At 46.1% G+C, this 24,079-nt stretch overlaps 1 protein-coding gene across 1 annotated transcript in view; it reads right to left on the bottom strand.

The window, feature by feature from the left end:
* The window catches only part of LOC138666595 (oocyte zinc finger protein XlCOF8.4-like), a 59,241-nt gene that overhangs the window by 26,694 nt on the left and 8,468 nt on the right, over nucleotides 1-24,079 (bottom strand). The window contains exons 2-5 of the mRNA XM_069754794.1: nucleotides 19,035-19,165; nucleotides 9,286-9,465; nucleotides 9,079-9,202; nucleotides 8,900-8,997 (exon numbers count right to left, since the gene is read on the bottom strand). Of these exons, the coding sequence (XP_069610895.1) occupies nucleotides 8,900-8,997; nucleotides 9,079-9,202; nucleotides 9,286-9,465; nucleotides 19,035-19,112 (480 nt within the window). The 5' untranslated portion in view covers nucleotides 19,113-19,165. The remainder of the gene's footprint in view (nucleotides 1-8,899; nucleotides 8,998-9,078; nucleotides 9,203-9,285; nucleotides 9,466-19,034; nucleotides 19,166-24,079) is intronic.

Genomic DNA, 24,079 nt, shown 5'->3' on the forward strand with positions numbered 1-24,079 from the left:
GCCCTAGAAAACAGAGCCCATATTTTGCCCCTAGAAAGTAATATTGCCCTGTGTGCCCCTTTGACAGTCACAGTAACCCGAGTTCCCCTATAACAATAGGTACCCACTTTACATTTAATAATGTCCCAAGTCTCCCCCTGTACAGCTCCCCTATACAAAGTATGATGCTTTCTTATACACAGTATAAAGCCCCCTCACTATATATATACTGACCCCTTAATATCCCCCAAACTATTTAATGGCTCCAACACTGTATGATGGCCCCATCACTATAATCCCCACACTGTATGATGGCCCCCTATATAGCCTCCATATAGCATAATACACTAGATAGTCATCAAAACAGTGTAATTCAGCCCCATAGGCAGAATTTATAGTATAATGCACTCCCCATAAGCCTCCATATAGTATAATGCACTCCCCATAGGCAGTCTATAGTATAATGCACTCCCTATATGAACAGTCTATAATATAATACACCACCCATAGGCAGATATATAATGTAGCCCCCTTCTAATAGGCAGCCTCTGTATTATAATGCAACCCCCCTCTCATAGGCAGCCTCTGTATTATAATGCAACCCCCCTCTCATAGGCAGCCTCTGTATTATAATGCAACCCCCACTCTCATATGCATCCTCTCTATTATAATGCAGCCCCCCTCTCATAGCCAGCCTCTGTATTATAATGCAGCCCCCCTATCATAGGCAGCCTATTATAATGGTGACCCCTATCATAGGCAGCCTATGATAATGCTGCCCCTCATAGGCAGCCTCTCTATTATAATGCAGCCCCCCATAGGCTGAGACTAAGAGCACTTGTGTGTTCGAAACGCGTACAGTTTATACAGGCACTCTCCTTCTGGTATATCCGGTTTTTGTATGTCTTATAGCCTATTGTTAGTTTAAATGAATACTATTAAAGCTAAGTGATTTTATCTCTTGGAGCTGGATTACCTTTTTTCCACATGTGCAGCCTATTATAATGCAGCCCCTCATGGGCAGCCTCTCTATTATAATGCAGCCTCCATAGGCAGCCTCTGTATTATAATGCAGCCCCACATAAGCAGCCTCTCTATTATAATGCAGCCCCCGTAGGCAGCCTCTCTATTATAATGCAGCCCCCCATAAGCAGCCTCTCTATTATAATGCAGCCCCCATAGGCAGCCTCTCTATTGTAATGCACCCCCCCATAGGCAGCCTCTCTATTGTAATGCAGCACCCATAGGCGACTGTTGTGAATTCTGTGGCAGAGCTCCCTCCTGTGGTCACAAGTGGTACTTCGGCTGATTCTCTCTGTGAGCTTCTGTTGGTGGAGGAAAGTGGTATTGCTGCTTCTGAGTTTCCTACCTCAGGTGATGTGGTGAGGTCGTTAGGTACTGCTCTACTTAACTCCACCTAATGCTTTGATCCTGGCTTCCTGTCAATGTTCCAGTGTTGGACTTGTTTTTCCCTGGATCATTCCTGTGGCCTGCTGCTCTGCATAGCTAAGTTCTTCTTTGCTATTTGTTTCCTATTTTTTCTGTCCAGCTTGTCTAATTGTTTTGCTGGAAGCTCTGGGACGCAAAGGGTGTACCTCCGTGCCGTTAGTTCGGTACCGAGGGTCTTTTTGCCCCCTTTGCGTGGTTTTCTTTAGGGTTTTGTGTAGACCGCAAAGTTATCTTTCCTATCCTCGCTCTGTTAAGAAAGTCGGGCCTCACTTTGCTGAATCTATTTCATCCCTACGTTTGTCTTTTCATCTTACTCACAGTCATTATATGTGGGGGGCTGCCTTTTCCTTTGGGGTATTTCTCTGAGGCAAGGTAGGCTTATTTTCTCTCTTCAGGCTAGTTAGTTTCTCAGGCTGTGCCGAGTTGCATAGGCAGAGTTAGGCGCAATCCACGGCTGCCTCTAGTGTTGTTTGGAGAGGATTAGGGATTGCGGTCTGCAGAGTTCCCACGTCTCAGAGCTCGTTCTATGATTTTGGGTTATTGTCAGATCACTGTATGTGCTCTGACCGCTATGTCCATTGTGGTACTGAATTGCCTATCATAACAGTACAGGAAGCCAAAGGTACTAATGATTCTCAATAGAGGGAAAAAAGAAGTTCTGAGACCATTTTTTTTTCTTTGCACTGTGTTTTGCCTTTTTTTTCCCCTAGACATTTGGGTGGTTCAGGACACAGGTGTGAACATGGACATTCAGGGTCTGTGCTCTTCAATGGATAATCTCGTTAAAAATGTACAAAAGATTCAAGATTTGGTGGTTCAGAAGCCTATGTTTGAACCAAGAATTCCTATTCCTGATTTGTTTTATGGTGATAGAGTCAAGTTTGTGAATTTAAAAAATAATTGTAAACTATTTCTGGCCTTGAAACCTCACTCCTCTGGTGACCCAGCTCAACAAGTGAGAATTATTATTTCTTTTTTGCGTGGCGACTTTCAAGACTGGGCATTTTCCCTTGCGCCAGGAGATCCTGCATTAAGTAATATTGATGCGTTTTTCCTGGCGCTCGGATTGCTGTACGATGAGCCTAATTCAGTGGATCAGGCAGAGAAAAATTTGCTGGCTTTGTGTCAGGGTCAGGATGAGATAGAGGTATATTGTCAGAAATTTAGAAAGTGGTCCGTACTCACTCAATGGAATGAAGCTGCGCTCGCAGCGATTTTCAGAAAGGGTCTCTCTGAAGCCTTTAAGGATGTCATGGTGGGATTTCCTATGCCTGCTGGTCTGAATGAATCTATGTCTTTGGCCATTCAGATCGGTCGACGCTTGCGTGAGCGTAAATCTGTGCGATAGGACTTTGACTAGAGTTGAACGGCAAGAACACAGACGTCTGAATGGTCTGTGTTTCTACTGTGGTGATTCCACTCATGCCATCTCTGATTGTCCTAAGCGCTCTAAGCGGTTCACTAGGTCTGCCACCATTGGTACGGTACAGTCAAAATTTCTTCTGTCCGTTACCTTGATCTGCTCTTTGTCATCGTATTCTGTCATGGCATTTGTGGATTCAGGCGCTGCCCTGAATTTGATGGACTTGGAGTATGCTAAGCGTTGTGGGTTTTTCTTGGAGCCCTTGCAGTGTCCTTTTCCATTGAGAGGAATTGATGCTACACCTTTGGCCAAGAATAAGCCTCAGTACTGGACCCAGCTGACCATGTGCATGGCTCCTGCACATCAGGAGGATATTCGCTTTCTGGTGTTGCATAATCTGCATGATGTGGTCGTGTTGGGGTTGCCATGGCTACAAGTCCATAATCCAGTATTAGATTGGAAATCCATGTCGGTGTCCAGCTGGGGTTGTCAGGGGGTACATGGTGATGTTCCATTTCTGTCAATTTCGTCATCCACCCCTTCTGAGGTCCCAGAGTTCTTGTCTGATTACCGGGATGTATTTGATGAGCCCAAGTCCGATGCCCTACCTCCGCATAGGGATTGTGATTGTGCTATCAATTTGATTCCTGGTAGTAAATTCCCAAAAGGTCGACTGTTTAATTTATCCGTGCCTGAGCACACCGCTATGCGCAGTTATGTGAAGGAATCCCTGGAGAAGGGGCATATTCGCCCGTCATCGTCGCCATTAGGAGCAGGGTTCTTTTTTGCAGCCAAGAAGGATGGTTCGCTGAGACCTTGTATAGATTACCGCCTTCTTAATAAGATCACGGTTAAATTTCAGTACCCCTCGCCATTGTTATCTGATCTGTTTGCTCGGATTAAGGGGGCTAGTTGGTTCACCAAGATAGATCTTCGTGGTGCGTATAATCTGGTGCGAATTAAGCAAGGCGATGAATGGAAAACTGCATTTAATACGCCCGAGGGTCATTTTGAGTATCTAGTGATGCCATTCGGACTTGCCAATGCTCCATCAGTGTTTCAGTCCTTTATGCATGACATCTTCCGAGAGTACCTGGATAAATTCCTGATTGTGTACTTGGATGACATTTTGATCTTCTCGGATGATTGGGAGTCTCATGTGAAGCAGGTCAGAACGGTTTTTCAGGTCCTGCGTGCTAATTCTTTGTTTGTGAAGGGATCAAAGCGTCTCTTTGGTGTGCAGAAGGTTACATTTTTGGGGTTCATCTTTTCCCCTTCTACTATCAAGATGGATCCTGTTAAGGTCCAAGCCATCCATGATTGGACTCAGCCGACATCTCTGAAAAGTCTGCAAAAGTTCCTGGGCTTTGCTAATTTTTATCGTCGCTTCATCTGCAATTTTTCTAGTATTGCTAAACCATTGACCGATTTGACCAAGAAGGGTGCTGATGTGGTCAATTGGTCTTCTGCTGCTGTGGAAGCCTTTCAAGAGTTGAAGCGTCGTTTTTCTTCTGCCCCTGTGTTGTGTCAACCAGATATTTCTCTTCCGTTCCAGGTCGAGGTTGATGCTTCTGAGATTGGAGCAGGGGCTGTTTTGTCGCAGAGAGGTTCTGATTGCTCAGTGATGAAACCATGCGCTTTTTTTTCCAGGAAGTTTTCGCCTGCTGAGCGAAATTATGATGTGGGCAACCGAGAGTTGCTGGCCATGAAGTGGGCATTCGAGGAGTGGCGTCATTGGCTTGAAGGAGCTAAGCATCGCGTGGTGGTATTGACTGATCATAAGAACTTGACTTATCTCGAGTCTGCCAAGCGGTTGAATCATAGACAGGCTCGTTGGTCGCTGTTTTTTGCCCGTTTTGACTTTGAGATTTCGTACCTTCCGGGCTCTAAAAATGTGAAGGCGGATGCTCTGTCTAGGAGTTTTGTGCCCGACTCTCCGGGTTTGTCTGAGCCGGCGGGTATCCTCAAGGAGGGAGTAATTGTGTCTGCCATCTCCCCTGATTTGCGGCGGGTGCTGCAAAAATTTCAGGCTAATAAACCTGATCGTTGTCCAGCGGAGAAACTGTTTGTCCCTGATAGGTGGACGAATAAAGTTATCTCTGAGGTTCATTGTTCGGTGTTGGCTGGTCATCCTGGAATCTTTGGTACCAGAGAGTTAGTGGCTAGATCCTTTTGGTGGCCATCTCTGTCGCGGGATGTGCGTACTTTTGTGCAGTCCTGTGGGATTTGTGCTCGGGCTAAGCCCTGCTGTTCTCGTGCCAGTGGGTTGCTTTTGCCCTTGCCGGTCCCGAAGAGACCTTGGACACATATCTCTATGGATTTTATTTCAGATCTTCCCGTTTCTCAAAAGATGTCAGTCATTTGGGTGGTCTGTGATCGCTTTTCTAAGATGGTCCATCTGGTACCCTTGTCTAAATTGCCTTCCTCCTCTGATTTGGTGCCATTGTTCTTCCAGCATGTGGTTCGTTTACATGGTATTCCAGAGAATATCGTTTCTGACAGAGGTTCCCAGTTTGTTTCGAGGTTTTGGCGAGCCTTTTGTGGTAGGATGGGCATTGACTTGTCTTTTTCCTCGGCTTTCCATCCTCAGACTAATGGCCAGACCGAACGAACCAATCAGACCTTGGAAACATATCTGAGATGTTTTGTTTCTGCTGATCAGGATGACTGGGTGTCCTTTTTGCCTTTGGCTGAGTTCGCCCTTAATAACCGGGCCAGCTCGGCTACCTTGGTTTCGCCATTTTTCTGCAACTCTGGGTTCCATCCTCGTTTCTCTTCAGGACAGGTTGAGTCTTCGGACTGTCCTGGTGTGGATACTGTGGTGGACAGGTTGCAGCAGATTTGGACTCATGTAGTGGACAATTTGACCTTGTCCCAGGAGAGGGCTCAACGTTTTGCTAATCGCAGACGCTGTGTGGGTCCCCAACTTCGTGTTGGGGATCTGGTTTGTTTATCTTCTCGTCATATTCCTATGAAGGTTTCCTCTCCTGAGTTTAAACCTCGTTTCATTGGTCCGTATAGGATTTCTGAGGTTCTTAATCCTGTGTCTTTTCGTCTGACCCTTCCAGATTCCTTTTCCATACATAATGTATTCCATAGGTCATTGTTGCGGAGATACGTGGCACCTATGGTTCCATCTGTTGACCCTCCTGCCCCGGTTTTGGTGGAGGGGGAGTTGGAGTATATTGTGGAGAAGATTTTGGATTCTCGTGTTTCAAGACGGAAACTCCAGTATCTGGTTAAGTGGAAGGGTTATGCTCAGGAAGATAATTCCTGGGTCTTTGCCTCTGATGTCCATGCTCCCGATCTTGTTCGTGCCTTTCATGTGGCTCATCCTGGTCAGCCTGGGGGCTCTGGTGAGGGTTCGGTGACCCCTCCTCAAGGGGGGGGTACTGTTGTGAATTCTGTGGCAGAGCTCCCTCCTGTGGTCACAAGTGGTACTTCGGCTGATTCTCTCTGTGAGCTTCTGTTGGTGGAGGAAAGTGGTATTGCTGCTTCTGAGTTTCCTACCTCAGGTGATGTGGTGAGGTCGTTAGGTACTGCTCTACTTAACTCCACCTAATGCTTTGATCCTGGCTTCCTGTCAATGTTCCAGTGTTGGACTTGTTTTTCCCTGGATCATTCCGGGGGCCTGCTGCTCTGCATAGCTAAGTTCTTCTTTGCTATTTGTTTGCTATTTTTTCTGTCCAGCTTGTCTAATTTTTTTGCTGGAAGCTCTGGGACGCAAAGGGTGTACCTCCGTGCCGTTAGTTCGGTACGGAGGGTCTTTTTGCCCCCTTTGCGTGGTTTTCTTTAGGGTTTTGTGTAGACCGCAAAGTTATCTTTCCTATCCTCGCTCTGTTAAGAAAGTCGGGCCTCACTTTGCTGAATCTATTTCATCCCTACGTTTGTCTTTTCATCTTACTCACAGTCATTATATGTGGGGGGCTGCCTTTTCCTTTGGGGTATTTCTCTGAGGCAAGGTAGGCTTATTTTCTCTCTTCAGGCTAGTTAGTTTCTCAGGCTGTGCCGAGTTGCATAGGCAGAGTTAGGCGCAATCCACGGCTGCCTCTAGTGTTGTTTGGAGAGGATTAGGGATTGCGGTCTGCAGAGTTCCCACATCTCAGAGCTCGTTCTATGATTTTGGGTTATTGTCAGATCACTGTATGTGCTCTGACCGCTATGTCCATTGTGGTACTGAATTGCCTATCATAACAGGCGACCTCTCTTTTATAATGCAGCCCCATTAAAAAAAATAATAAAAAAATACTCACCTCTCTTCCCCCTGCTTCCTCCACTGCTCCGAGCACCGACCCGCTCATCTCCTGACAGCGAGCGCCAGGTAGTGACGTCAGCGTGCCCGCTGTCAGTGTCTGCTTCAGTTGTAGAGAGGGGGATGATGGGAGAGGGAGCGTAACGCTCCCTGCAATGATCCTGCAATGACAGGCGGGGGTCCCACTGCTGGCACCGCCCCCGTGCCTGCTCATGGGCCCTATAGCAGCCGGGTGGCAGAGCAGGGAGATCGTGTCTCCCTGCTCTGCCGCAGAATGTAACTGTATTGGCGGGCTGTGTACGCCGATACAGTTACATAACGTAGCTCCGGCTGGGCCCCCTCAGAGCGTGGGGCCCGGGGCGCCCGCACTCTCTGCCCTCCCAGTAGCTACACTACTGACACAGCTGTATGTCTCCGGTATAAATCCAACCTGTTGGTCTCGTATTCTGACCAGCAGTCTCCATAATCAGAAAATTGTGAGACGATTGAGACATCCAATGTCTCTGATCAGCTTTATCCTGTCAATTCCACTAAGTATAATGTACACTGAATGGTCACATTATTGAGACACCCATCTAGTAGCACATTGGCCCTCACTTTGCCTCTAGCCTTCAATCTAATTATCATTGCGTAGATTCCATCAAGTGTTGAGATCAGGAATATTGTCCTGTGCTGAGAGGACGTCTTCATGCAGTTGCCGCAAATTAGATGGAGGTACTGACACTTCCTCCCAGAGATGCCGGAAATCATGCTGCTATCATGTTCCTGAAACCTATCCATGGCTGCACAACATTTATTTTATGGTGCATTGTCCTTCAGCCATAGGGTAAACTGCCGCCATCACGGGATAAACTTGGTCGGCCTCAAAGCTTGGGTAAATTCTAGTGTCCAAATATCCCTCTGTAGCAGACCTGGGCAAGGTGCGGACCGCGGGCAAAGAGCTGCCTGTGGACCGAAACAGCCGAGGGCCTAAAAACCGTGGCCTATGGACCGCACCTTTCCCTCCCCAGCCTGTCCACCGCCACCCACTGTCAACGCCTTCTGCAACCTTGGGATGCAGGCAACGGTGAGTGCATTGGTGGAGGAGGAGCCACCGGCCCCTTCTTCTACCAATCAGCGTGTGAGGCAGATGACACAATTACCGTACATCATTTTATTGTGCCAGCTATGCACTGCGGAGAGTTAGTGCATAAGAGATAGAACACGCACTAATAGAGCGCCGGTTAGAATGGAAACGAGGCGAGTATGTGTTTTTTTTTTCATGCGTATGGGATGTTTGGCTGGACATTGGGAGGCTATGGGGGGGTCTCTTACTTGACATAGGCAGGCTATGTGGGGTCTCTTGCTTGACATAGGCAGGCTATGTGGGGTCTCTTGCTTGACATTGGCAGGCTATGTGGGCTCTCATGAGGGATCATTCATACCAGTGTCCCATCCCCTGATGACGCTGCACCAGCGGTGAAACATGTTGGGGGGGATGAGTGCTTCAATACGGATTGTCCTATTCTGCCCTTTATATGTTGACACAGAGGGGTATCGTCCAATGAATATATACATTCGAATCAGTTAGGAATGATTTAATTTGAGTCAAATTAGGGACAACTATTTTACCCTTAGTATTTTAAACTAGACACAATTAAAGTAAAATGTTATGGTTTGATACAGAGGTATTTCAATTGATTTTATGCTGCACTCCGGCATCACATGTCTAATTCCATACAGTAAAGCTCCAATCATAAAGGTGCCGGTGTATCTAATAAATTTTCTATTCAGTGTGTAATACTGGTGGATAAAACAAGACTGAACACAAGACCTTCACAGCCGTCTACACATCATGACATATTCTCTCCATCTACCTGATGATCCTCAGGAACATTGGAATTCTCTTGTTTAAAGTTCTCAGGAAGAAGAGGACGGGGACATCTCTCTGGTGTTGTCCTCTTACTGGATACAACTGGAAGAAACATACAGTGACTGAATTCATTCCATACATACAGATAATTATAGGCTATGTGTATGTAGTCCTGTCTATTACCTTTTAACGTGAGGGGATGGGGAATCTCCATCAGGACATCCTTGTACTGATCTTTGTGTCCTTCTAAATACTCCCACTCCTCCAAGGTGAAAAAGATGGTGACATCCTGACACCGTAAAGGAACCTGACACGTACAATGATATCATTACCACTCTGCGTTACTGTATCAGCGTTACTGTATAATGTACCAATATTCCCAGCAGTCACCTGTCCAGTCAGCAGCTCAATCATCTTGTAGGTGAGTTCTAGGATCTTCTGGTCATTGATGTCCTCATGTATCAGAGTGTGAGGTGGAGGTCCAGTGATTGGGCTCAGGGGTTTTCTCCATCCTTCAGACACAGGGGCCTGACAGCGCTCCATAGAGGTCTTCTTCACTACTGTGTAATCCTGGTTATGGAGAGACACATTCATAAATCTCACTACAGACATTTCCAGAGTCCTCACCTCTCCAGTTCTGTCCATCTGTTATTTGTCATGGTTTACTGGGCTCTCGGGTCAGGTAGTTGCAGGGTTAACGCGGATGACCTCTTTCTGGGTCCTGGGAGGCCTTTTATAGCCTCACTGTGAGGTCAATGCTTGTCGTTTATACTCTGACCCTTGACTGAGTGTCTGACCCTGGTGTGCCTCTGCTTTGTGCATGTACTGTGATAGAAATATGTATATCATGTAGATCTCACTTGCATGTATACTCCTTTAAATCATATATATATTCCTTTAAATCATATATACTTACACAAAAGCAAATATATATCTATCTACTCAGCTACTTTATAATCAATTGCTCAATTTTACCACATGAGCTAGGCCAGATTGTGCTTTCCGCTATGTCTCAAACACCTTAAAAAACGTCAAGTTGGACCAGATGTTCGGGACTGATACCGCTGAGTCTTCTGAAATGGCAGATCAACAGTGCCAAATGTACTAAGTCCTGGGCAGATGCCTCAACTTTGCCCTACATACCGAGAGCTACATTTTAGTTGCATAATCAGCAGTCATATGCGCATTAATCACAATATTCCATATATATCAGATAACCAATAACTGAATTGTATGTTAATTAACTAACCGCCCCAACCACACCTTTCTATATGTTATTATAAAAACTATGTATCAGGAAATAAATCTCCAGTCTTTGATTGAATGTCAAGCTGTCATCACGTGTCAGACTCATTCTTTCTTGAGGACTCAAAAATAATAATTGGGAGCGGCCGCAGCACACACGGGTAGATTTATCCAACCCAAATTTCCATAACAAATGGCGCCCCCGCGAGGCCGGACGAAGATATCACAGGAGGGGATCCGGCTGACCGCACAGACGAGGGTGCGGGCCACGGCCTTGGCCCACGGGACGGAGACTGCAGCTCCATCAGAGTAAGGTAAGAAAATTCTATCATCTTACCTGAATGTCCCCTGTGCCCAGTCCGGGTCTGTACCTTTAGCCGGTCAGGTGTGGTCACCACCGCATTCCCAGGTAGTGTAAAAAGTCCGAGCCTGAACCTAAACCCTGGGATATAAGTCAAGGTGTCTGCTGTGTGCCGTGTATATGTTCTGTGTTTGTGTAACATCCGGGAGAAGCAAGGAACAGTGACTGTTTGTGGTTGCTGGGTAACAGACCGCAGGAAGTCAAATCGCTCGATAAGTTATTGCAGGATTCCCGTCCATAGGAGGGACAAGTAGTCCCGGGGCAGGTGGTCCCAGGCTCCAGGCACGGGTAGTGATAACTTAGAGGGCTACTGCAGATTCCCGTAGTGCCGACTATCTAGTTAGATAGGTCGGACCGGGGTGGTAGAATTCCCACCTGTTGTGTTTCTCACTCAGGTGGCCCGGGCATAGGTGTGCTCAGTGCGATTGGCAGTAGTCTGTTTCCCAGCGCTTCCTGCACGTGTCACAAAATAATAAAGAGGGTGTCGAATCTCCTGGATGTCAATGTTCTTTGTCTGTTAATGTCACGTACTGTTGCCTAACTGCATAGAATTGAAAAAGAAGTTGTTTTTTTTTTCTCTCTCTCCCCGTCTGTTCTCTATTTAGAACTTCCCCTCCTCCATGCAGTTAGGAGAAATATATGCATTGTAAATCACACGGTCACCACCGTTTTTTTTTGTCTTTTTTTCCCTCTTCTTTTTGTTGCTAAGTTTTCTGTTTTTGCATATATATGACATTTATTTGAAGAGGTGAAACTAAATGATATCTATCATTTTTGCTGTGACATATGTGATTTTTGGGTAAAACTGCAGCTGCTGATTAAAAGGGGAAGTGTGTCTCTGACTGCATTTGAGCACAGAGTACGGAGAAAAAGAAAAAAAGGGGGGGGGAGGAGAAGCCGTTTTAATTTTATTTTATTTTCTGTTGTTTTGTTGCATTTTTTAAGTTTTTAGACTTTTAAGTTTTTCAAAGTTTCTTTTCTTTTCTGCCTCTTCATTTTTTTGTTTAAAAGGGGTTTTTATTTATTTATTTTTCTTCCTTCTCTGTGAAGATCCTGAGTTTTGGATCGTGTACCCAGTTTTTTTTTATGGTTCTTTTATGTTTTGATTTCAACATCTTGCATCAATTTTTTGAAAGCTCCCTTTTTCTTCTACTTTTCGTGTTTTTATATACTTACCTACTTGAGATTTTTATTGTTGTGTTTTTTATTTCTCTTTTTGCAATGGGGAATAATTTGGCCAAGCAACAGGAGAGCCTTTTGCTTCCTGATGAGAAAACGGCTCCTCAAATAGTAGCAGAGCATGAAGGTGTCAGATATGTGAAGAATTACAGGCAGCTCATGAAAGTATGTGAAATCCATCAGGGAGGCAGACTTAGAGCTGCAGAGTGGCATGATGTCTTAAAAAGAAAGAAAGGAAAGCTAGTTGATACAAACTTGCTGCCCACTGCAACAGCATGGTATAAGGTGGCTACAGACTTACAACGCTTGGGGAGCACCGAAAGATATGTGAAGGAGCCAGGAAGTGATTTTTATGTGTACAAAGTAGGGAAAGGTGTTAAACCATCAGCACCTCCCCCATATGGGGATGAAAAAATATTGGGTGTGTGCAGTCTGCACCCAGCAGAATCCATTGTACAGGGAGACTTGCTCAGCATGTGGTGCGCCCCGCAAAAACTTGGTACAGGGAGATGGCACTGTTACTCTGACGATGCCGGCACGGGCTGCATCAAAGAAGAAGGAAGTCTCTTCTTGTCTTTCTCCTCCATCTTTTTCCTCTCCGTCTTCTGCACTGCCCTCTCCTCCTCCTCTTTCTTCTCCACCTCTTTCTCTTCCTCACCCTTCTCATTATTCCGCACCTCCTCCTCCTATACGCCTTTCATCAACCCCTCCTTCTTCTTCTTCATCTCCTCCTCCTACACCACACCCACCTCCTTCATCACACTACTCATCTCCTCCTCCCTCTCTCTCTCCGAAGCACTCTCCCCTTCCTCTAAATCACCCATCTTTTCCTCACTCAGTTAATCCCTCCCACCCTTCATCTCCGCTTTCTGCGCACCTCATATCTCATTCTGGGCCACACTCTCCTTCTCCTGATCTGCTGCCTGTCAGGCAGGTGCTGAGTCCAGGCAGTGTGGTGTCTCTGTATCCAGTGCTCACAGCACAAGGCACATTCTATGTTCCCAATACAGCCCAGCCTCTGACAGTCTTGGTATCGGGGGAGGAAGGTGGAGATCCCCCAGTAGAAGGCACCCCCCAAGCTGCAGCAGGCTTCCCCCAGGCAAACCCAGCAGCAGGCAGCTCAGGTCCGGGGACAGGGGAGGGGGAGACAGGCATCACCATCAGATGGTGATCAGTATCCCCGGTCAGAGCAGCCAACATTCACACCACAATGGAACTATAATCCTCCACAGCCTCAGCAGGGTGGGGACACATCCTCTCACAAAAAGACAATATCCAAGACCGCTTATCAGCCACTGCATGACCCCAGTGCACTCTATCACAACTATTCCTCTGATGAGGATGAAGAGGGGACTTCATACATGCTACCCAGTACTAGAAAGAAAACCCCACGGGCACCTAGGAGACAGGGGCAGATAGAAGCACCACCATTACACTATGTGCACTTCACCCCAAGTCAGGTGACCAGTATCCTCAACAATCTCCAGATCCAGAGATGCACCCCATGCCATTCTACAGAAGAATGTAGCAGAACCAGCGCACATATGCAGCCACCTGGAATGATCTGTGGGCAGTGATGGAGATAAAGGCAGGTGATGCCTTCTGGCCAATCATGAAAGAACACTTCAAGCTTTCAGCAGACTTAGACGTACATGCCTGGGAGTCAGGGCCGAAGCTGATTGAACAACTCAGAGAGTGGGCCAAAGGCAGGCTGGCCGGACAGGCCCTCAGCTTACATGATATGAGTCAGGAGTAGATAGAGACTGTGGAGAAGTTCCATGGCAGAGTAATGCAGGTTTTCCAGGACCTGGGCTTCACCATTCATGATCAGATACACAGGCAGATGTTGGCACAGGCCTTTGTGCATGGACTCAGAGAACCAATCAAGAAGCCACTGATAGTGGCTAGGCCCGAGTACAGGTCAATAGCAATGGACACCCTGCTCACCGTAGCCAAAGGGATCGAGTCCCAACCAGGAGTGTGGAAGACAACATCCCTTATGGCGGCCATAGACTCTGAAGAGCCACCGCAATACCGAGACAGAAGGAACGTCAGATGTTTCAACTGCGGCAAATTGGGTCATTACCAGAGCCGGTGCAGAGCTCCATCACAACCCAAGACCCTGCCCAGAGGAGCAAGCTGAGGAGCAGACAAGGTGGACAGTGAAGCGCCCCATCCATAGGACAGGGGCAAGCCAGGTCCGCAAGACACCACGCTCCTGACATGCAAAACCCCTTCAGCAGGACCAACCCCTCAAATTACCCTGAAAGTGGATGGCGTTGTCAGGTCTTTTCTTGTGGACACTGGTGCAGCCAGAAGTGTGATGAGACATGTGGAACTCCCTGACCCTACCTGCCTATCAGAATCCTCTGTGTCTTGCGTAGGCATCGACGGTCAAGTCAGAAATTCTCAGCTTACAAAGCCTCTGAGCGTGTGCACTCAGCCAGGACACTCTATCCTGTCCCAGTTTGTGGTGTCAAGAACCTGCCCACTCAACCTACTGGGGGCAGACCTTCTACAGAAACTAAAAGCAACCATAGTGTTCCAGGAAGATGGGACCGTGACCCTTTCTTCACCTCTGACCCAGGAAGAGTCAGTCATGCTGGCAGCCTTACAGGAACCTCAAACAACCCATGAAGGCCTACCCAAGGAGGTACTGGACGTAGTACCAGAAAGTCTATGGTCTAAGGGACCCCAAGATGTGGGAAAACTTCAAGTTGCCCCGGTGCGGGTATCACTCAAGCCAGGTACTCCATATCCTCGTAAGGCCCAGTATCCCTTGTCCATCGCACAGAGTCAAGCCGTCTCAGACCAATTGAAGGTGTTCCTGGAAATAGGGGTCGTTGTCCCCTGCACCTCTCCTTGCAATACCCCGCTTTTCCCCGTCAAGAAAAAGACTGTAAAAGGAGAGCCAGCCAAGTTCAGAATGGTACATGACCTAAGAGCGGTGAATGACGCTACAGTATTTGAAACTCCAATTGTGCCGAATCCACACACCTTGCTCTCAAATGTGCCTTCCACAGCAACAGTGTTCACGGTGATCGACCTGGCAAATGCTTTCTTCAGTGTTCCCCTCCATCCAGACGACCAGTTCCTGTTTGCCTTCACGCATCAGGGGGCACAGTACACATGGGCGGTGATGCCCCAGGGGGCCCAGAACAGCCCCTTGCAATTCACTAAAGCAATGTCCACAGTTCTCGCCAACTGGATCACAGAGCATGCAGAAGTGACCCTGCTACAATACGTGGACGATCTACTCCTTTGTGCAGTTGACTTTGACACGTGTAAAGCACATTCCGTGTCTCTCCTACTCTACCTGGCGAAACAACACTGCAAGGTCTCAAAGAACAAAGTCCAGTGGTGTCTGAAGCGAGTTACATTCCTTGGGCACTGCATTGCTCACCAGACTAAACACCTGACAGATGACCGGAAGACCACAGTGGAGAGGATGGCTCCCCCAACATCTCCAAAGGCACTACAAGCTTTTCTTGGTCTAGTTTCGTATTGCAGAGCCTGGATCCCTGATGCCTCAGTCCTAATGCAACCTCTGTATGACTGCGTTAACGTAACCCTGTTCCTGCTAACAGATGTGGCCTGCAGTTCGTTCAAGAAGCTAAAAGACTCAGTAGTCTCAGCGCCAGGGCTAGGCCTACCTGACTAAGAGAAGCCATTCCGTCTCTACCTGATGGAGAAAGAAGGCCATGCTACTGGAGTCCTGACACAGACTCACGGGGGAAGACAGAGACCTCTAGGCTATTTTTCAGCTCGCCTGGATCCAGTTGCAAGGGGAGCCCTCTCCTGCATGAGAGCAGTATTTGCAGCACACGCACTCCTGGACAAAACAGCTGACATCATTCTTGGACATCCACTGGAAATCCTGACTCCACATGACATCTCAGCAATTCTCAATCAAACCCAGCCAAAACATCTCTCCACCGCAAGACATCTTCGTCTACAGTGCTCCCTACTACTGCCTGACATCGTCACCATCTCCAGATGTACAGTCCTCAATCCGGCCACTCTACTCCCACTCCCAAGGGGGGATACAGATACGAACCTTCCAGATCAAAATCTGCATGATACCTTCCACAAGGATCTGGATTTGCTCCGACCGGATGATCATGATTGTTTCAGCATCATGCAACAGGAAACAGCAGGACTACCCAATGTGGCAGAAGAGCCACTGGCCAACCCAGAGTTGATCCTCTATGTAGATGGCTCCAGATTTGCAGATGATGAAGGAAGATTTCACAAGGGATGTGCAGTGACCAGCAATCAAGAAATCCTGTGGTCCAGGAGTCTGCCACCTAGCCTGTCAGCCCAGGAAGCAGAACTGATAGCGCTGACGAAGGCTTGCCAGATTGCAGAAGGCAAAACTGCGAACATTTACACCGATTCAAGGTATTCGCATGGCATAGCACACGACTTCGGACCCATCTGGGCTGCAAGAGACTTCATCACAGCAAGTGGAACAACCGTAAAGCATCATGGAGCTATTAAAGACCTACTGAGCGCACTCCAACTCCCAAAAATGGTGGCAGTACTGAAGGTCAAAGCACATGGAAAACTGAACACAGTAGAGGCACGGGGCAACAACATGGCAGATATGGCAGCCAAAGAAGCCGCCAAAGGAAGACAGTATGGAGAAATGGGAGAGGTCGTAGAGCCGGACGGCTACTACGTGGCAACTGAGGACAAGACACCAGATGAGATGACGTCTTGGGATCTACTCAAGAAGTTGCAAGAACAAGCCCCAAAGGAGGAGAAGGAGAATTGGATGCGGAAGGGTGCAACACATCAAGAAGGAAGAGTATACTCAATGGACTACAAACCCTGTTTACCCCGAAGCATGTACCCTATGGTGGTCCAGTGGGCACATGGGCCCACGCACAGATCAAAGACACAGATGAATGATCTGATTGGTGCTTACTGGTTCGCTCCAGGGATCTCCACCCTAACAGCCAAGTTCACTAGCAGCTGTCTTACCTGCGGCAAATGCAACCCTGGAAGAATGGAGAAAGTTCCCACACATCATCTCGCCAGACCGCTGTACCCCTTCCAGAGGATCCAGATAGACCACATCCAGATGCCGCCAAGTGGAGGATTCGAATATGCCCTTGTGGTCGTGGACGTGTTTTCAGGATGGCCAGAAGCTTTCCCAGTGAGGAATCAGTCAGCAAAGACTACTGCAAAGAAGCTACTCTCAGAGATCGTGTGCAGATACGGGGTCCCAGAAGTGATAGAGAGTGATCAGGGGCCCGCATTCACAGCAAACCTCACAAGGGAGATCTGGTCAGCAGTAGGGTCAGACTTAGGCCTACACACTCCCTACCACCCCCAGAGTAGCGGGAAAGTGGAAAGACTGAATGGGACACTCAAAAACAGGATGCTAAAAGTTGCCCAAGAGACAGGCAAACCATGGCATGAGACACTCCCCATCGCACTGTTTAGTGTCAGGCACACTCCCCGGGGCCCAGAAAAGCTGTCACCTCATGAGATTCTGTTTGGTCCAGCCCTCGGTTAGGGGTATTCTTCCCTCAGCAGTTGACAATGCAATATGATACTTTGTCTGCTTATGTAATTGAACTCACCAAGAAACTTGCTAACATCCATTCTCGAGTTTTCTCTTCATTACCAGATCCAGGATCGGTACCCGGTTCACACTCCCTGAAACCAGGAGACTGGGTGTTGGTGAAGAAGTTTGTGAGGAGAACGCTCGACCCCAGATTTGACGGTCCCTTCCAAGTGCTGCTGACGACACCAACCTCTGTAAAACTAGAGGGAAGGCCCACTTGGATCCATGCATCGCACTGCAAGAAGGTTCCCGTACCAGAAGATACGCCTAAGCCAGAATGATCCTGATGATGGAAAAGACAGTCAAGGAAACAACAAATCTGATGCCGCATCTCCTCCTGGATGAACCTATCCGAATTCAGATTCACCCACCTGATGGCTCCTCCAATCCTGATGACGACGAATATGTGGAACTGATGGCACAGAGTCGCCAATATGAGACCATGCATGTTTCTACCCCCGTTTAGGGACAGATCTCCTGATCCCCCATTGCGAAAGTCTGTACGGTGTAGGGCGTAAGCATTAGGCTTTCGTCAGTTCGCCGGCAGCACAAAAGAGTTGCAGCGTTTTGGGACAGGAGGCTAGGCTTAGGGCAAGTGATATCTAAGGGGGGCTTGTGATAGAAATATGTATATCATGTAGATCTCACTTGCATGTATACTCCTTTAAATCATATATATATTCCTTTAAATCACATATACTTACACAATAGCAAATATATATCTATCTACTCAGCTACTTTATAATCAATTGCTCAATTTTACCACATGAGCTAGGCCAGATTGTGCTCGGTACTTTCCGCTATGTCTCAAACACCTTAAAAAACGGGAAGTTGGACCAGATGTTCGGGACTGATACCGCTGAGTCTTCTGAAATGGCAGATCAACAGTGCCAAATGTACTAAGTCCTGGTCAGATGCCGCAACTTTGCCCTACATACCGAGAGCTACATTTTAGTTGCATAATCAGCAGTCATATGCGCATTAATCACAATATTCCATATATATCAGATAACCAATAACTGAATTGTATGTTAATTAACTAACCGCCCCAACCACACCTTTCTATATGTTATTATAAAAACTATGTATCAGGAAATAAATCTCCAGTCTTTGATTGAATGTCAAGCTGTCATCACGTGTCAGACTCATTCTTTCTTGAGGACTCAAAAATAATAATTGGGAGCGGCCGCAGCACACACGGGTAGATTTATCCAACCCAAATTTCCATAACAGTACTATTGTTTGTCTGTTTAGTTTCTGATCTGGTTCCGTCCCTGTTGTGATTCCTGCTTGCCGTTTCTGTACTGTCTATTGCCCATTCTGGTTTTCTGATCTCTTGGTACATCCTGACTATTCTTCTGATTGCCCCTGAGTACTACGCCGACCTCTCTGTGTATGACCTTGGCTTGTGTGACTATATTTTTTCCTGTCATCCCTTTTAACATCCTTGGGGGTTCATCTCCTTCTTACACTTTCTCCCAGAGCCGCTGCAGCCCCACGCTGCAGGCTCAAACAGCGACGCTAAGCTCCGCTTCGCCCCTCTGACACCCGGTCATGTGACCGCAGGTCGTGTCTGCCTCCTCTGGAGAATGGCTAGCCCCTGCAGCACCGCTGCTACCGCTCTCGTTGACAGCTCCTCGGTGTCACAGGCTGTCCCTGGCACCAGACGTCCAGGCTAGCCTCCTGCGCTGTTGCCGGTGATTGCCCGTCAGGTAGCTGGTCCTGACATTATTTCCATAGATAAGAATGATGTAATATGACGTCATCAGAATCTCTCACCTCTCCAGTAAGCCGGAAGAGGATCTCTAGGGTGAAATGTAATATCCTCTCCGACATCTTGTCCCTGTCTCTATCCATCCTTGACGAGTAAATCAGGAAAATTCACTGAGAGGATCCGATAATGTAGGGACCTGAATGGGAAGAAGATGATGATGTAAAAATCATAAAGATCACATGTAATAACATAATTACTAGAGATAGTAATGGGAAACATATGAGGAGACAGAAAATGTAGATGTCATATTCTCTCCTTTCGGCCACAGGCCATTAATTGGCTGTAGACATTCCATGTTCATCCAGACAAGAAATACAGATACAAATGGGAAACTCATGGAGACTTGGACTGGGAGGCATTTATCTGAGTATTACTAGTATTATTATTGTTTTACAACATTCTGCATTTTTTTCTTTATATCTACTAATAAAACCTATAAAAATCCGATCTATAAAGATCTAAACTTATTTTAACCATATATTAAACACTCAAAAGAAAAAGAAAAGCGCAGACAGAAACTCACAGAAAAATAAAAAAAGTTTTGACTTTCAGAAAATGGCAACTGGTCGTGGCAATTGCGCTGGTCGTGTGGTCCGCCAAAATAAATTGGACATATGAACAGTCCCACAGACTTTACTTGATATGAGTGGTATGCTTGAAAAATGGTTGTCAGAATGAGCCTTTTGACAAAGGAAGAGTTAGAATGAAATTGCAAAATGTAAAACGACTCTGAATCTGAGCTCCCATCCCCAATGGATGTTAGCTAAAGTACGTATTTACTCTCTGGTAGAGTTGTGCGAACATGTTGGGAATCGGTCACCGAATCTGAAATTGCCATATTCGTGCTGAATTTATGTTTGATGATCGGTCCTGAACATATTTGTTCTTTTCTTCTCCCATTGACTCCAATGACATTCGGCGAACATTGCAAAACCAATATTTGCTGCAGATCGTAATTGGAACTGAATTTTGAAAACTTCGCTCAACTTTACTCTCTGGTTAGCTGTTAATAATATCTTTTAATATATTGTATATATTGTGCCATCTTCTATGTTTTTATATTCTCTTGTATGTATTTCTTTTTATTTCAGTAAACTATATGGTTATAATATAGTGTTGGTGTTTGAATCCAATTATCTTACGTCTTCAAATCCTTCATAAATCTGGCAATATATATTGGTATTATTAAACCTGTTAACCCCTTCATGACCCAGCCTATTTTGACCTTAAAGACCTTGCCGTTTTTTGCAATTCTGACCAGTGTCCCTTTATGAGGTAATAACTCAGGAACGCTTCAACGGATCCTAGCGGTTCTGAGATTGTTTTTTCGTGACATATTGGGCTTCATGTTAGTGGTAAATTTAGGTCAATAAATTCTGTGTTTATTTGTGATAAAAACGGAAATTTGGCGAAAATTTAGAAAATTTCGCAATTTTCACATTTTGAATTTTTATTCTGTTAAACCAGAGAGTTATGTGACACAAAATAGTTAATAAATAACATTTCCCACATGTATACTTTACATCAGCACAATTTTGGAAACAAAATTTTTTTTTTGATAGGAAGTTATAAGGGTTAAAATTTGACCAGCGATTTCTCATTTTTACAACGAAATTTACAAAACCATTTTTTTAGGGACCACCTCACATTTGAAGTCAGTTTGAGGGGTCTATATGGCTGAAAATACCCAAAAGTGACACCATTCTAAAAAAAGCACCCCTCAAGGTACTCAAAACCACATTGAAGAAGTTTATTAACCCTTCAGGTACTTCACAGCAGCAGAAGCAACATGGAAGGAAAAAATGAACATTTAACTTTTTAGTCACAAAAATGATCTTTTAGCAACAATTTTTTTATTTTCCCAATGGTAAAAGGAGAAACTGAACCACGAAAGTTGTTGTCCAATTTGTCCTGAGTACGCTGATACCTCATATGTGGGGGTAAACCACTGTTTGGGCGCACGGCAGGGCTTGGAAGGGAAGGAGCGCCATTTGACTTTTTGAATGATAAATTGGCTCCACTCTTTAGCGGACACCATGTCACGTTTGGAGAGCCCCCGTGTGCCTAAAAATTGGAGCTCCCCCACAAGTGACCCCATTTTGGAAACTAGACCCCCCAAGGAACTTATCTAGATGCATAGTGAGCACTTTGAACCCCCAGGTGCTTCACAAATTGATCCGTAAAAATGAAAAAGTACTTTTTTTTCACAAAACAATTCTTTTAGCCTCAATTTTTTCATTTTCACATGGGCAACAGGATAAAATGGATCCTAAAATTTGTTGGGCAATTTCTCCTGAGTACACCGATACCTCACATGTGGGGGTAAACCACTGTTTGGGCACATGGTAAGGCTCGGAAGGGAAGGAGCGCCATTTGACTTTTTGAATGAAAAATTATCTCCATCGTTAGCGGACACCATGTCGCGTTTGGACAGCCCCTAAACATTGGCGCTCCCCCACAAGTGACCCCATTTTGGAAACTAGACCCCCCAAGGAACTTATCTAGATGCCTAGTGACCACTTTAAACCCTCAGGTGCTTCACAAATTGATCTGTAAAAATGAAAAAGTACTTTTTTTTCACAAAAAACTCTTTTCGCCTCAATTTTTTTATTTTCACATGGGCAATAGGATAAAATGGATCATAAAATTTGTTGGGCAATTTCTCCCGAGTACGCCGATACCTCATATGTGGGGGTAAACCACTGTTTGGGCACACGGCAGGGCTCGGAATGGAAGGCGCGCCATTTGACTTTTTGAATGGAAAATTAGCTCCAATTGTTAGCGGACACCATATCGCGTTTGGAGAGCCCCTGTGTGCCTAAACATTGGAGCTCCCCCACAAGTGACCCCATTTTGGAAACTAGACCCCCCAAAGAACTTATCTAGATGCATATTGAGCACTTTAAACCCCCAGGTGCTTCACAGAAGTTTATAACGCAGAGCCATGAAAATAAAAAATAATTTTTCTTTCCTCAAAAATGATTTTTTAGCCTGGAATTTCCTATTTTGCCAAGGGTAATAGGAGAAATTGGACCCCAAATTTTGTTGTCCAGTTTGTCCTGAGTACGCTGATACCCCATATGTGGGGGTAAACCACTGTTTGGGCGCACGGCAGGGCTCGGAAGGGAAGGCACGCCATTTGGCTTTTTAAATGGAAAATTAGCTCCAATCATTAGCGGACACCATGTCACGTTTGGAGAGCCCCTGTGTGCCTAAACATTGGAGATCCCCCACAAATGACCCCATTTTGGAAACTAGACCCCCAAAGGAACTAATCTAGATGTGTGGTGAGGACTTTGAACCCCCAAGTGCTTCACAGAAGTTTATAACGCAGAGCCATGAAAAAAAAAAATTATTTTCTCAAAAATGATCTTTTAGCCTGCAATTTTTTATTTTCCCAAGGGTAACAGGAGAAATTTTACCCCAAAAGTTGTTGTCCAGTTTCTCCTGTGAGTACGCTGATACCCCATATGTGGGGGTAAACCACTGTTTGGGCACATGCCGGGGCTCGGAAGTGAAGTAGTGACGTTTTGAAATGTAGACTTTGATGGAATGCTCTGCGGGCATCACGTTGCGTTTGCAGAGGCCCTGATGTGGCTAAACAGTAGAAACCCCCCACAAGTGACCCCATTTTGGAAACTAGACCCCGAAAGGAACTTATCTAGATGTGTGGTGAGCACTTTGAACCCCCAAGTGCTTCACAGAAGTTTATAATGCAGAGCCGTGAAAATAATAAATACGTTTTCTTTCCTCAAAAATAATTATTTAGCCCAGAATTTTTTATTTTCCCAAGGGTTACAGGAGAAATTGGACCCCAAAAGTTGTTGTCCAGTTTCTCCTGAGTATGCGGATACCCCATGTGTGGGGGTAAACCACTGTTTGGGCACACGTCGGGGCTCAGAAGGGAAGTAGTGACTTTTGAAATGCAGACTTTGATGGAATGGTCTGCGAGCGTCACGTTGTGTTTGCAGAGCCCCTGGTGTGCCTAAACAGTAGAACCCCCCACAAGTGACCCCATTTTAGAAACTAGACCCCCCAAGGAACTTATCTAGATATGTGGTGAGCACTTTGAACCCCCAAGTGCTTCACAGACATTTACAACGCAGAGCCGTGAAAATAAAAAATCATTTTTCTTTCCTCAAAAATGATGTTTTAGCAAGCATTTTTTTATTTTCACAAGGGTAACAGGAGAAATTGGACCCCAGTAATTGTTGCGCAGTTTGTCCTGAGTACACTGATACCCCATATGTGGGGGTAAACCACTGTTTGGGCGCACGTCGGGGCTCGGAAGTGAGGGAGCACCATTTGACTTTTTGAATACAAGATTGGCTGGAATCAATGGTCGCGCCATGTTGCGTTTGGAGACCCCTGATGTGCCTAAACAGTGGAAACCCCTCATTTCTAACTCCAACACTAACCCCCCCCACACCCCTAACCCTAATCCCAACTGTAGCCATAACTGTAATCACAACCCTAACCACAACCCTAATTCCAACCCTAACCCTAAGGCTATGTGCCCACGTTGCGGATTCGTGTGAGATTTTTCAGCATTATTTTTGAAAAATCCGCGGGTAAAAGGCACTGCATTTTACCTGTGGATTTACCGCGGAGTTCCAGTGTTTTTTGTGCGGATTTCACCTGCGGATTCCTATTGAGGAACAGGTGTAAAACGCTGCGGAATCCGCACAAAGAATTGACATGCTGCGGAAAATACAACGCAGCGTTTCCGCGCGGTATTTTACGCACCATGGGCACAGCGGATTTGGTTTTCCATAGGTTTACATGGTACTGTAAACCTGATGGAACACTGCTGCGAATCCGCAGCGGCCAATCCGCTGTGGATACACAGCCAAATCCGCACCGTGTGCACATAGCCTAATTCTAAAGGTATGTGCACACACTGCGGAAAACGCTGCGGATCCGCAGCAGTTTCCCATGCTACAGAAAAACTGCACGGAAACGCAGCGGTTTACATTCTGCAGCATGTCACTTCTTTCTGCGGATTTCGCAGCGGTTTTACAACTGCTCCAATAGAAAATCGCAGTTGTAA

The sequence above is a fragment of the Ranitomeya imitator genome, chromosome 2 (assembly GCF_032444005.1).
Source record: "Ranitomeya imitator isolate aRanImi1 chromosome 2, aRanImi1.pri, whole genome shotgun sequence".
Classification (NCBI taxonomy): domain Eukaryota; kingdom Metazoa; phylum Chordata; class Amphibia; order Anura; family Dendrobatidae; genus Ranitomeya; species Ranitomeya imitator.